This window comes from Petromyzon marinus, chromosome 7, assembly GCF_048934315.1.
Source record: "Petromyzon marinus isolate PM22_M1 ecotype Great Lakes invasive population chromosome 7, UKy_Petmar_22M1.pri1.0, whole genome shotgun sequence".
In the NCBI taxonomy this organism is placed as follows: domain Eukaryota; kingdom Metazoa; phylum Chordata; class Hyperoartia; order Petromyzontiformes; family Petromyzontidae; genus Petromyzon; species Petromyzon marinus.
Genome location: NC_133673.1, coordinates 16,344,316 through 16,359,507, shown reverse-complemented (window position 1 = coordinate 16,359,507; position 15,192 = coordinate 16,344,316). Strand labels below are relative to the sequence as shown.

The window sequence follows — 15,192 nt, the reverse complement described above, 5'->3', positions numbered from 1 at the left end:
AGAGGGTGGCCAGGACCACGCCTCGTCTGTGAGTCGAACTCGTGTCGCCAGGTTCGTAGCACAGTGTGCCAACCGCTGCACCACAATTCCCCACGTGGCACACAGACACGCACACGAGATTGCTATCCGACTTTGAATCGGAACTCTCGACATCACGTCTGCGACAGATAGACACAGAAGATCCCCCTTCGATTTGAATCGACACACTCGATATACACACACACGTTGGAACGTGTTTAGCAATCATCGGGTTGGTGCGGCAGGCAACAACTTAATTTAAATTCGAACGAATGAGAGTGGTAAATGCGCACGTGTGGGCCGCGGAAGGTCGCAAGGACTGGAGTTGAGAAACCCTGCATTGGGATCAGCTCAAAAAACAGCAGTGGGAGGCAACCGAAGATCCATGGAGCAAACCTGTGGGATGTTGGCTTTGTTTACAAATGGGACATTGATCAGTGTCCAGACCGCGTAGGTCAAGAGGTAAATATATACACAAATTGGGAGACAAAAACCATACTCGGCTCAGAAACACATGTAGCTCATATCTTGTAGCTACACACCTCGGCTGTGCGCCAGAAGTCAGGCGTGTAAAACACATACAGCCGCTTGCCGATGGGTTTTCAGATGTTGCTGGCAAGGGCACTCCACCGTGGAGCCTTAGTTCAGCACAAACAGCGGTCGGGTTGAGAGATTCCAGCTGTTTGTTTTCTCGGCTGCGTCTCCATCGAAGGAGACATTTGATGATCTGCCAGCCCTCAAGGAGGTGACCAAGAGCATAGGGACTGTCACGACGCATCGATTCATCAAGATCGATTAATAGGCTCGTGACAACACCTATCGAATCACGTGGGTGACAATCTATTAATTTCAACTCCTGTGATTTATGTGGGGGAGGGTGGTGAAGTGGTTATTGGATATTGTTCAATTCCTAGCCACGGCGAACATGAGTGGCGAGTGATCACTGAATTGGTTCCCGCGTCCCACCTCCCCCCCCCTCTCCCCCGACGCCCTCCTTCATCAGCCCGCACCGACCAGCGTGGTGAAGTATGGTCAAAAAGCACCAATTACTCACTCTTGAACCAATCACGACCATAACTAATTTGTGCCAAATCGTCGATTCACAGAATCCATAAAATGAGGCCTCTAAAGTTCGCAGTTCCCCACGCTTCTCACGATGAGGACGTTTATAAAAGTCTGTTCTTGTCTCACGAGCACTGCAATCGATCGACGAATCGTAGAGAATGCGAGTCGAGTCCTTTGAGAAATCTAACAAGGCTCGACCATCTTCTTTGGTTCTTTCGGTAAAGTCACGTAGAATGAGAATAAAATAATAAATTGATAAAATAAAATAACACAATAATATTCTCACGACGTTTCGGCCACAACACAAGCGGCCTTCATCAGGTGAAGGAACGAGACTGTCTGGTAGGACAGCGCTGGAGTGAAAAAAGCCACGTTCAGGTCGTGACCTGAACGTGGCTTTTTTCACTCCAGGTCGTGACCTGAACGTGGCTTTTTTCACTCCAGCGCTGTCCTACCAGACAGTCTCGTTCCTTCACCTGATGAAGGCCGCTTGTGTTGTGGCCGAAACGTCGTGAGAATATTATTGTGTTATTTTATTTTATCAATTTATTATTTTATTCTCATTCTACGTGACTTTACCGAAAGAACCAAAGAAGATGAATCCTTGCAGTCACGAAAGCTTTAAATCGAAAAGGTTCGACCAGGCCACAAAACAATGCCGAGATGAACACAAGAACGCAGCCCTCTTTGCACCGAGCAATGGATACCGGGTGAGTGCCTCCAATTTGCCAGGAACCGTTCATGTAAAATTATTTAACTTCTGATATCGTTCAAACCATAACCCGTGTGGTGTATTTTATTTTTCCCCAAAATGTATTTCAATTGTGCACTTGAGACATCCATGGCACACGACGAATAATCCGCACGCATAAGCGGCGAACCACCCTCGCGCGTCAAGAGATCGATTTAAGTGGCCTCTTTCATTCGCTGCATTGCAATGAAACTGATACGTTTAAAATGTGTATAACTGGGACTCGGCCAATTGACGCGACCTACTGAGCGTGAGGTGCCTGGGCTTGTGCGGAGACCCAGTGCACGCAGAAGCGACGGGAATGGTGCTACGGACCGAGGAGCGGCAGCCGTGCCGAGACACAGGAACTCACTGCACGGCCTTAAGCATCTGGGGGATACGCCAGCCTCTACCGACTGTGGCCTACAAAAATATACCGTGGCGCGAGTACTCAACGAGGCATTGTACGTTGTGAAACGTCCATTGGTTTACCTGATTCCATGCACAGGATTGCTACCGATGCCATCACTGCTAAGCACCTTCTGGCTCACACGTTATCGTTTTGTTTTCTACATCAGGGTATTTACATTATTATGCGTTTAAGTGATACAAAAAAATCCCATCACACTACACCCCAAACTTTTCTCAGCTCCGTTCCCTACACAGGTCCACTCAGAGGTAAATCCTCGTTTCAACCAAAACGCAATAACAACTTTTCCACTGGCACATCTGTGCCGTGTCAACGTTAAGCCCTCACGGTACTAGGGGTGGTCTTCATCTGGGGCTGTTTGCAGTGTCGAACCGAAACAAAACGCCCGCTGGCCTCGCAAGAAATATCTGAATGTGGCTCACGGCCAAGCAGGGCCAGGGGCGGGGGCTACAGATGTGATGCTTTCATTGGACACTACATCGGTGGCATGGCTCGGCTTCTGCAGTTGAAAATAAAATCTGGCCCACGCCGAGCTGTACCTGTTCCGGGCTGGCTCAGCACGGTCCCGGCGCGACTCACTAGTGCAGTGGAAAAGCGGTCGTGCCTGAGAGCCTGGGTGTGTGTCTCCAGGGTGAGGAAGTCTCCCCGTGTGTGTGCATTGTTTATGGATGTGGAGCGGTGGTAGTGTAGCAGTTAGAGTGCTTCGCTACAAACCCGGTGACTCGAGTTCGATTCCTGCTCATGGCCAACACCGGTGACAATTATCTGAACGGGTCATGGGCCTCCCCTAGGTAAACTCTGCCTCAAATGAATACCTGGTGCGTAAGAACATCACCACTGGGGAGACAAAGGCGGCCGGGCGTGGTGTTGGCCACCCACCTCCTCGTGTGCCGTGCCGGCCTTCATAGGCGCTGCTCGCTAATGGCACTTGCCCCAAGAGCCTGTCCAGGCTCTACGGAGGATCTTTGTTGTTTATGGGTGAGGACGCGTCCTTCGTTAACCGCCACGCAGAGGGAGCGACGCGCGGAGTGGGGGTGGGGAATGCCTCCTGCGGTGAAGGAGCTCCGCAGGCGTTTGCCTCCCCGCCTTAACGAGCCGTTTGCATAATGAATGAATTCGCGGCTTGAGCCTCGCGGTAGTGCATGCTCACGCAGGGCGCGCAATCGCCGCCGCTCCCGCACGGCCTCGGTGGCGGTGGCACGCTCGATCCCGACCCGTGGCGGCGTCGTCCACCCTCTCGCAGCGCGAACCGAGTCCCGCCATCCCGCGTGTTAAAGATACGCTGTGCACGCTCGCGCGCGTGCTCACACGCATGCACACGCGGACGTATGTACGTTTTGCATAACGCAATATCTTTGCATTAAAAGGTTTTGCACGAAACATAATTAAGGCGAAGTGGCACTCGGACCCAAAACGAATTCGTGAGAGACGTCTTCACGGTGCGGTTGTGTTTCGACGCTTTGTACAGCGCAAATTGTACTGCACTGCAAATGTAAAAAACAATAATAATAATTTACAGCCCTTTGTCAATCTACTGCGAGGTGAGAGAAGTGCCCACGCCGTGCCGGTCACGGGGGGGGGGGGGGGGGTTTGACACGACTGAGCCACGCCGCTCCACGCGCGTTGGTGAAGGGTCAAAGGAGGTCCAGGACCGGTTCAGATATCACTCGCCACTGATGTTAGCCGTGGCCAGGAATCAAACTCGGGTGGACAGGTTCGGAGCACGTTAAGGGGGAGAACTGGCGGAAGAGCCAGCAACAGGGGAACACAACCCACCACTGTGCAACGTCGCTCAGTAAATTCTGTCCAGAGTAGCCAATTCTCCAATAGCGATATCTTTGTGTTAATATGTACACACCTGCACACATCGTTGTTATTGTTGTTGTTATTATGATCGTTGTTGTTACGAAGATTATTGAAATGTGATTAAAGGTAACGTCAGTGTGCATTCGTCAAACGCGCCCATGGGCGGCGGCGCCAGAAGAAGCCCTTTGGGAGCTTCGCGACGTCTGACCCTCCGGCTCCGCGGAGAGAATGGAGCGGGAGGAGGAGGTGAGGCGCTCCACCTCACCTCGTCCTCCTCCTCGCCCACCCTGGCTAAAACCAAAGCGTTTGTTAAAAGTCTGCGCGGTAAAACGCCGACGGCCACGCTCGGCCGCTTTTCTCGCTCGCTCGACGATCACCGAGCACAACCTCCTCGGGGCTCCACGTTTCATGACGATGCCTACAGAGGTGAGGAGGTGGCAGAAGGGAGCGGGGGGGGGAGAGGAGGGGCGGCAGGGGTGGCGGGGAGGGGGATAGGGAAGGAGGGAGAGAGAGCAATGGGGTCAGGCAGGAGAGGGTGGGTACGGGTGGTGGAGCAGTGCGGGTGGTGGAGCGTTGGGTCGTGCGAAGCTGTGCTGGGCAGATCGAGGTGCAGGGGTAAAGGTTAGGGGTAGAGATAGGGGTAGAGATAGGGGTAGGGGTAGAGATAGGGGTAGGGGTAGAGATAGGGGTAGAGATAGGGGTAGAGATAGGGTTAGAGATAGGGGTAGAGATAGGGGTAGGGATAGGGGTAGAGATAGGGTTATAGATAGGGGTAGGGGTAGAGATAGGGGTAGGGGTAGGGATAGGGGTAGAGATAGGGGTAGGGGTAGAGATAGGGGCAGGGGTAGAGATAGGGTTAGAGATAGGGGTAGGGGTAGAGATAGTGGTAGGGGTAGAGATAGGGGTAGAAATAGGGGTAGAGATAAGGGTAGAGATAGGGGTAGAGATAGGGGTAGAGATAGGGGTAGAGATAGGGGTAGGGGTAGAGATAGGGGTAGAGATAGGGGTAGGGGTAGAGATAGGGGTAGGGATAGGGGTAGATATAGGGGTAGGGGTAGAGATAGGGGCAGAGATAGAGATAGGGATAGAGATAGGGGTAGGGTAGGGGTAGAGATAGGGGTAGGGTAGGGGTAGAGATAGGGGTAGAGATAGGGGTAGGGGTGGAGATAGGGGTAGGGATAGAGATAGGGGTAGAGACAGGGGTAGAGATAGGGGTAGGGGTTGGAGATAGGGGTAGGGATAGAGATAGGGGTAGAGATAGGGGTAGAGATAGGGGTAGAGATAGGGGTAGGGTAGAGATAGGGGTAGAAATAGGGGTAGGGGTAGAGATAGGGGTAGAGATAGGGGTAGGGATAGGGATAGGGGTTCTGTTGAAGGAAGTTATAGAGGATCGGTCTAGGCCTGGTAAGTTCAGGATTAGGGCTGGCTGGGGTCGGGCGATGACGAGGGTTCACATGAGGGCTCAAGGTGGGGTTACAAATATAAGCAGAGTTCGCACGAGGCTGCCAGGGGAGTAGTTAGGAGTGGAGGCAGGGTTCAAGATAGGCTGCTACAGGGTTGGAGTAGAGGGTATCTTTAGGGCTAAGCTAACATTGGTTGGGATATGAGTAGGGGTTAGGTGTAGGCTGCTTGGGGTAAAAGTTAGCAGTTGGGGTAGAGTTAGAACGAGGTTTCCAGGGGTTGGAGTAGAGGTTAGGAGTATGGTAAGGACTCGGCTCCTCGTCGTAGCGGTCGGATTAGGGCTCAGCCGATGCGGGTAGGGTGTAAGCGTAGCGGGCAAGGCTTAGATCGAGACTGCTAAGGGTATAGGTTAGGAGTAGGGGGGTAACGTCATGGGTAAGGGAATACAGGTCGGCGTTGGGAGCAGGCATAGCAAATAGGACCAGGCTGCTAGGAGGATCGGTGGTTAGGAGTGGGAGGAGGGGGGGATCGAGTTCGGGGGGGGGGGGGGGCATCACACCCTAAATTCGCGGACGTCCGTGTGTCTGCCCGACAGCCTCGCCAGCTCCTCGCGGATCGACCGGATCAGCGACGCCGTCGGCTGCGACGGTGGCGGCGGCGGCGGCCCGGGTGGGTGGCCCGCGTGCCCCACTCGGCGGCCTTCCATCGCCCGCGAGGCCAGCAAGGAAGGAGGCCCTGGGCCGGCGCGGAGCAGGGCCTCGGCCGACTGAGAGGTCGGCGGAGGGGGCGGCGGGCGGTGGTACCCTCCGTCCGGGAAGCCCTGCGTGAGCGACGGAGAGGCGACATGAGCGAGCAACGGCCCCAACCCCAACCCTGGCTCCACTCGACACCCGCTCAAGCAGGAAGACGCCGGCCTACCGTCTGTAGGACGTAACGTCTATGTATCCACGTGCGTGTATATGTAGATGAAGGGGTGTTGTGGGGAGGTAACACACACAGCGTGGGAAGGTAACACACAGCCACACCTTGGTGGCTACAACCACGTCCGCTACAGCCCCGCCCTCAGTGGTGTATGGGTATAAAGGGTGGGGAGCCAGAGAGCTGGGGGCAGTGTGTTGGGGCCAAGAATGAAGAACCAGTGAAGAAGGAAGGCCGGCTAGATAGACCCTGGGACTTCCCTGACCGCTGTCCTTCTGAGGACCGGCAGGGTAAGCCTGTGGTGCGGCCCCAGAGCCTCAGAGCCAGAGCCCTTTTAAGGGTCGGTCTGGTTGGTGGGGTGCCGTGATCTGTGCTTGACCAGGGCCAGATCAGATAGCCTCCTCTAGCGCCTGTAGCTGGAGGAACTGGGAGCACAGGAGTTAGGCTAGATAGCCTAGAGGGTGTCCCAGCGTGTATACGGGTGAAGGGGCCGTTACCCCTTCCAGTGTAACCCTTGTTACGTTAAATAAATAGTGCTGCCTCTACTCCACCGTCTCCGTGTCCCATGAACACACTGCACAGGGCACAACGCATCCTGCGTACCTCTCGCATGGCTGCGTCCACTTGTCGCACGCCACCTACTCCGGCCTACCAGCGTGACCGGTAACACAGCCAGCGAGTACTCAGTCCCAGAACGTGCGGGATCTCGTCAGATCTCAGAAGCTGAGCAGGGTGGAGCCTGGACAGCGCTTGGGTGAGCGATCGCCATGCGCGACAGGTCGATATAGGCTGCCAAGGGGCTACGCGGGGAGCCGCAGCGGGCGGTGCGGGATTGTTAATTTTACTTTCAGGCTGCCGCCCTCACGCTGCACGCCGTCGCCCCACCCACGCCGGGCACTGCAGGTCAGTGCAGTCAAACAACACCAATGACCGACACGGCGTGGGGAGGCCTTCATCCAGCAGTGGATTGCGACGACGGCTCCGAGTGAGCGCCGTACCGGCTGGTGCGGGTGCGCAGGGTAGAGCGCGGTGGCCCCGTCCTGGTGGTACGGCAACCACGTGACGTCGCCACGGCGACCCACACCGGGCGACGGGCTCGGGTAGGTCCCAGGCAGCTCCTTCACCTCCAGCGCACCGTCTACAGCCCGGCACAGCCGACACAGCCTGATACAGCCTCACACAGCGTGATACAGCCTCACACAGCCTCATACAGCCTCACACAGCCTGATACAGCCTCACACAGCCTCATACAGCGTGACACAGCCTGATACAGCCTCACACAGCCTCATACAGCGTGACACAGCTTGATACAGCCTCACACAGCCTGATACAGCCTCACACAGCCTCATACAGCGTGACACAGCTTGATACAGCCTCACACAGCCTGATACAGCCTCACACAGCCTCATACAGCGTGACACAGCTTGATACAGCCTCACACAGCGTGATACAGCCTCACACAGCGTGATACAGCCTGATACAGCCTCACACAGCGTGATACAGCCTGATACAGCCTCACACAGCTTGATAGAGCCTCACACAGCGTGATACAGCCTCACACAGCGTGACACAGCCTGATACAGCCTGACACAGCCTGATACAGCCTCATACAGCGTGACACAGCCTGATACAGCGTGACACAGCATGATACAGCCTCACACAGCATGATACAGCCTCACACAGCCTGATACAGCCTCACACAGCGTGATACAGCCTCACACAGCATGATACAGCCTCACACAGCCTGATACAGCCTCACACAGCCTGATACAGCCTCACACAGCTTGAAACAGCCTCACACAGCGTGATACAGCCTCACACAGCGTGATACAGCCTCACACAGCCTGACACAGCCTCACACAGCTTGAAACAGCCTCACAGAGCGTGATACAGCCTCACACAGCGTGATACAGCCTCACACAGCTTGAAACAGCTTCACACAGCTTGAAACAGCCTCACACAGCTTGATACAGCCTCACACAGCGTGATACAGCCTGATTTAGGCCGACACAGCCTGACATAGCCTGATACAGCTGGGCACAATTCACGGAGTCAGTGAGTCAGAGGCAGAAACTGGGGGGAAAGAATGTGGGGAGAGTCGGTGACCTCGTCCTTGCGAGCCTTCACTGTCCCCACGTGACTTTAGAGTGCAACCTGGGTTCGACTCCTGGGAGTTATGCACAATGACGCCCCCGTGGGACCCCCAAGTGCCAATCCCATTCAGTGCGTCGGCATCGGCACTGGGAAGGCGAATAACCAAATCAACCGGCACATTTGTCCCATTGACAACTTTGTCGAGCGGTGGAGGGTACGCAGCAACGCAACTTTGACATTGCACCCGCACAATGCTCCAAACCAAACATCGACTCGGAAGGGTAATGTCGCGCGATAAGAGTCTGCGTGTGAAACGACCGATGAGAGTCTTCCTTCAGGTACATCGTCATGTAGCCGCACGCTGTGCTGCGCAAAAAAACATTTAAAACCAGAAAACACATCAGCAATGCAGAGGCATGTTATGTTTCATTACCAAGTTTGGCTTGTCACAGTATCTGCTGCATCGGACAACTGCAGATTAAACAGACGCGGGGTCGCGGCAGCCCAAGGGCACGAAACGGGCTCTGCTAAAAAGTTGCCGTCCCGTGAAAATTAACCGCACGAAACTTCAAGTGAAAACAACTCTCGGGGCCGACAGTCGTTAATCCGCACTGGCCAATGCCGGCTCGGCGCGATGCGGCCCCTCGCTGCTGTTGTTCCGCCATTCTGCGCTGCTGTGGATTGGCCCTCCGAGCCTCGGGCGTCGTTTCCAATGACTCCCAGGAAAGGGCCGTAATAGATCATCCGTGGCCAGTTTTACGCGCGCAGCTTCCACAGGGGAAGGACCTGAAACCGAATAAAAATGCCGGCTGAAAAGCCAGTGTGGGTTTGATGGCCAGAGAGGCTGGTAGTGATGGTGGTGGCAGGGCCGGGAAATGGGAGGGGAGGAAACCAGCGCAAGACAAGAGAGGCACTGAAGAGAGACATCACGGCTTCTCAGTATTCCGCGCAGTTTAGCGCAGGATTGACGGGCGCGGCGTAGCGCGTCGGGTTGATTTAAACCAAACGCTCTCACTCGCTCGTTCTCGCTCTCATTGTGAAGCGGCGCAGACAAAAGCTAAGCTGGCTCCCCATTAGGCTGAGTAAGCAATTGGCTCTCGTTAGGAACGGTACAAAGCGCCGGCCGGCGAGCACCGTCGCTCAGGGAGCCGAAAACACAAACACAGACGGACAAAGATGCACACACACACACAAGGACAAAGATCCCCCGTATAGCCTCTGAACAGCCTGTTTGCGCAAGTGCTGTTAGTAAGCACGTATGAAGGCTGGCAGGGCACATGAGGGGTTGGATGCCAAAACACCACGTCCGACCACCTTTGTCTCCCCAGTGGGGATGTTTTTACACACCGCACCAGGTACTAATTTTGAGGCTGCGCCGATCTAGGTGAGGCCCAGGACCGATTTAGATAATCGTCACTGGTGTTGGCCGTGAGTGGGAATCAAACTCGAGTCGCCGGGTTCATAGCACAGCGTGCCAACCGCTACACTAACGCTCCCAACACACGTACGAACATACAAAGACACACACACACGAGGAGATGCACACACAAGACTGCTTGGCAGAAGAAAAAGGGGAAAAAAAAACGTCACTCAAGCCACATTTCCCCACACATCTCTCACTCGCGCTCCATCGCCGTGGGAGCTGCGGGGAATCCAAATCAAATTCTCACGGCCCGAGCCTGCAATCCGGAATCCTGATTCTGGGAAGGCGGCGCCCGTTACGCCATCGCGCGGCACGCAGCTCGATGCCTCGTCTCCGGCCCTCCGTGGGAGACGCGAGGGACGCCGCCGCTCGGCCACCAGAGGGAACCCCGCTGTGCGTGTGCCGCAAATGACCTTGGAAGTGATTGATGTCGCTCGCTCCGCTACGCCCTCGGCCAGAGGCGCGTTTTTAACGTAGCTTGTTGGGGGTCGCGCTGCGTCGTTCCGCACGACGTCCGACGTTTCGCTCACAGAAGCTCCCAGCCCATTGTGCATGTGGTGAGGTCACCAGGAATAAACATCGCGGGGTCATTCAGCCACTGTCCTGATGTGGTCAATGACACTGACACAGTGCCCCGAAAGCCCTTTAGTATTTAGGTAATGTCATGTAGTTTAGTCTCCTTGGCTCTGGACAACGCCGCTGTGTTGAATGCTCTCCTCTCTCTCTCTCCCTCTCTGTTTATATGTTTTTTTATTTCGCATCTCCGATTGAAGATCCGTTAACGCCGCTTGACCCCCCGCGCGCGTTCGTCAAACGGCCGCGAAGGGAGGAAATGGGAGGGGGGTGGCGGGGTGGGCACTCATCGGCGATTCCCAGCCAAAAGCTTCAGAGAGCAATCGATGGAAGCTACGAGCAGGGTGGCGGTGGCGATGCCAAAGCGGCGCACATCGCTCTCGGTGGAGCGCAGCAAGGATTTGACCCCAGACAAGTAACCGCCGCTGCTCCCCCTCCCGTACAGCCTTAACAGACTGTTGGGGCAAGCGCTGCTAGCGAGCACCTATGAAGGCCGGCACGGCAACACGAGGGTTTGGAAGGCCAGCACCACACCCGGCCGCCTTTGTCTCCCCAGTGGTGATGTTTACACACCGCCGCACTAGGTACTCATTCGATATTCACACACAGACACACTGCTCCACAACCAATGGGCCCGCGCTTCATGCAACACAAAGGCAAGAAGCACCGAGCCCACTCTCTTCCAAGGACGCGGTAGATGGCTGAGTCGACGGAGGGGAAGCCCATGACCGGTTCAGATAATCGTCACTGTTGTTGGCCCAGTGCCGGATTAAGCTAGTGCGGGGCCTGTAGCATACGTTATAAAGGGGCCCTAAATAATACAAAAAACACGTTAATATTAAAACACAATTTTTTTAAGGCAGTATAGTACTAGAGTAATAGAGCAAGTGCAGAATCACTGAACCGGAATTGATAGCTTGAAAGTTATTTAGTGCGGGGCCCTTGAAAGTGCAGGGCCCCTCACCACCCCCTTACCCCCCATTTTGTTTTAAACCACAAAACTGCCCCCCCCCCTCGCCAGTTCACCCAGCAATCTGCAGCATCAGTAAATTGTGCAGCACGCCCGTTGACTCAGTCACCCGGCTACGCTGGAAGCAGAGGGCAGTGCAGTAGGGAGGGGAGAATCGTCGTCATCAGGGATCGATTTGAGCCGGGTCGGAGCAGGCAGATGATATTTACGCACCTGGCGGCTAGGCACACAACGTCCACTATACTTCTCGCTATGTTGGCAGGAATTAATAAACTTTATTGATTTATTTTTGTAACTTTCTTACTTTTTCTTTACTTTGCACTATCGTTGTTTGTTTTGGTTGTTGTTGTTGTAACTTGCTGACCAACCCGCAACTACTGGGCATCTGTGAAAAAGAGCTTCATAGCTCATCGGATTCCTCCTGCGATTTAAATTCGGATTCTGATTCGAATGTGCCAGGGCTACTACAAGAATTGTGCCACCGATTCCAGTCTACCAGTGACCTGGAAAATATTCGGTGAGAAACTAAGCCCTGATAATATTAACCATTGTCGTTATCATCATCATCGTTATCACCTCCATGACCATCATCGCTGCTGCTACCAGGACAATCGTCGTCGGCACGGCAACGCGGTGACATGCGGAGCCATCGACCTTCGCCGCTTCCCTCCCCCTGGGAACGGCTGAGTCACGGCTCACGGCTCTGATTGAGAGAGAGACAGAGTGAGAGCGGGCGAGAGAACCGTAGTGAGGGGGGGGGGGGAGCAAGAGAGATCGCGCTTTAAAGGCAATCAATAGAGCGAGAGAGGGCAAGAGCGTGAGAAAGGCAGTGGGAGAACGAGAGAGTTTGAGTGAGAGACAGTAAGAGAGAGACGAATAAATAGAGCACAGGAGAGCAAGGAAGAGCTAAGAGAGAGCACGAGAGGGAGAGCTAGAGCACCATATTTCTCTACTCAGAGTTGGTGGCCTAAGACACATAGCTCATCAGCCAAGGGGGTTGGTCGGATACCATTTGGAGTGGCAAATGACACCCGGTGTCCACCATGGGCAAAAATCTCATCGAAGACACGATCTCGTTTATAGACACACATCCTCCTCCTTCTCCTCGTCGTCGTATTCCATAGAGGGCTTCTGTCACATTCGCTATTTAAAAACAATATTTGATCAAACACAAAGTAGCACCCTGCTAGAAGTAATTATTATTTTTAATCAAAACTACCGAGATGGCCTTGCTATTGCACATTGTGATCTAGAAATAATATTTACCAAGATAGCAATTGGCAGCAGTTGCCACTCTCGGTGGTACCGGTGACTACCGATGGTTATTTTCGGGCCATTGGCTCAAGGCTCTGTAGATTCTATTCTTGTGCAAGATGGCAATATGTTCAGGAGCTAAATGCCAATGTCGAAGTCTCCTGGCCATAATGAGAGGGCTTCAGGCGAGAGAGTTTGTATCGTTTTGCATTTCCTCTTCCATTGAAGACAATAGTGGTTCACTATATGGTCCATAGTTTGGATTGCATGACCACAGTCGCACTCCTGCAACTCGTCTTGAATTCACCATTTATAGAGGAGGTGCATGCATCGTCCTGTTGATGTTCCGATGCGATTGACGGTACACCGCTACATTATACACGCAGTATGGTGATGTTACCTGAGATGTAAGGCATGGATGGATGGACGGAGGCCACAAGCAAAGCTTTTGGCGCGTGTGTGTAACATCACTCACGCGAGGTGTGGTGGCGCGTGGTGGTGGCAGCAAGCCCGGGGTCGAGCGCCATCACTCCCCGGGCACTCCGCGTGAACTCCCGGGGGTAGGCCGAGGCCTGGAGGTAGCCTACAGCGCCAGCCTGGTGGTGAGGCCCCGCCTGAGCAGCCAAGAGAGGAGGCTGCGATGAGTAGGCCGGCAGTGAAGCCTGCAGTCCGGGCAGAATGTGCTGCTGCTGGTGCTGCTGCTGCTGATGTTGATGGTGTTGATGCTGGTGTGGATGCCTGTAGTGTTGCTGAAGGTCATGTAAACTGTAGTCTTGATGGGTCCTGTAGCACAACACAAAACATATCTGTCAGGGCTGATAGAGGTTTAAAGAGGAGATGCATGGAACTACCAGCCCTTTCATACAGCCGCCTCCTGTCCTGGTTTATTCAGGGTTATCCTCTCGTTGAGGTTGCTATCCTGGAACATCTTTCAGTCTTCCCAAGACAATTGTGTAATAATAACAGTGATAACGCCGCACTCACGACAATCCATTTGCATGCAATTCTCAGGTATTCTGCTACTCTGAGATATCCTTTTTTATCCCATGACATCCCCTGGTTGCTTTGTACCTCGCGAGGTGGCAACTTTACCGCCTGTTTACCCGTGGCTCAACAGCTCGGCGCTGGGGCATCTCTGCGGTGGCTCAAGAAGCTTCAATGTTGCCGTTACGGCTCAACACGTCTTCGACGCAACTATGACTCGTGCCAAGTTTGGGGCTGATCGCAAAGGCAGCAGCAGCACTCACGATCCAACACATCAGTGGCTATGGAGCACGCAACACATTGTTTTCAAATGATGATAATAGGTTTTTTCCCCTTTTTGGAAATAAAACAGGTGTTAAGATGTTAAAACACAAAACTGAAACCTTTGCAAGGAATCATGTCCGTATTTACCACATATACTTGTGGTGAATATGCAAACAAAAAAAACATGCTCTGACAGTATGTGCATTGTCTTTGAAACTGATTGGTCCACACCAGAGACAGCTTTCTTTAGAGCCTAGTCTCAAACAGTGTTAGACCAGAGGACGCCAAAAGGCGTTAAGATGCAGAGGTCGGAACATCTTAACACCTGTTTTATTGCGAGAAAGGGGAAAAACCTATTTCATAATTTAATACTGGCAAAGGAGGTCTCATGACATTGTTTTCATATCATCATTATTATTATTACTACGCTTGTTTAGCCAGGAAAGCCTCACTGAGCCTCAAGACTCTTTTTCCAGGAGTGTCCTGCCAAGTTTTCGGAGTAAGCGGGGAGATGTTTGCTGCTGTGTGCGTGTAATCCCAGTTGCGTAATTTGCAGTGTCATTTTTCAGCATTGGGGTGTCTTGGTCAATACCGGTTGCAATTTATAGCAGCCAAATACCTGAAACGCGTGATGTTGATTTTAGATGTGGAGATAAAAAGTGGAGGATTCTGAGAATAATCCATGCGACCAAGGGGAGAGAGACACGCAAACTCCAATTATACATGTGTCCGGGTCGGGATTGAACCCACGAACTCCTGCATACCAGGCGAGGTACTCGACATCGCGCCACCGCAGTGTTAAGTATTGTACCCGCACTGTTTGATTTGACGATACGAGGCGGGGTAGTCACCACCTCGCCGCCACCACGGCGGCGGCGGCACCCCACGCTGGCGGAACGAGCACATGGGCCCGCCAACGTGGCCACTGTTGCCCGCAGCAACGGAGTCGCGGCCCGCAATTAACGCCCCTCAAAATGCCGCAATGGAAAAGTTGCAGAGGTCGGAACATCGTGTAAAATAGTAAGACAGCCCCGCAACGGAGTGTGGCGCGGTCGCCAGGGTGAAAGGGAGCGGCGGTGCGAGTTGGCAAGTGGATTAATTATTTGACTTTAAGTGCCGACCTCCTCACGTTTTCCATCCCAGCTGGCGTGGGGATTCGCGCGGAACGGCGAGGAGGCCTCAGTTCGTCTCCATCTCATCTCCACGTGGGGATGAGATATCATACATCTAGGCTATCCTACATCTGAATGCGGAGAGATATC

The 15,192-nt window shown here is 53.7% G+C and overlaps 1 protein-coding gene across 2 annotated transcripts in view; it reads right to left on the bottom strand.

The window, feature by feature from the left end:
* Positions 1-1,856: 1,856 nt before the first annotated feature.
* Positions 1,857-15,192, bottom strand: part of LOC116940080 (uncharacterized) — a 75,820-nt gene continuing 62,484 nt past the window's right edge. For both annotated transcript variants that reach the window (XM_032949391.2, XM_032949393.2), the window contains 4 exons: positions 13,158-13,465; positions 7,367-7,506; positions 6,010-6,270; positions 1,857-4,467 (listed from right to left, as the gene is read on the bottom strand). In XM_032949391.2, coding sequence (XP_032805282.2) covers positions 4,456-4,467; positions 6,010-6,270; positions 7,367-7,506; positions 13,158-13,465 — 721 coding nt within the window. In that variant the 3' untranslated portion in view covers positions 1,857-4,455. The remainder of the gene's footprint in view (positions 4,468-6,009; positions 6,271-7,366; positions 7,507-13,157; positions 13,466-15,192) is intronic.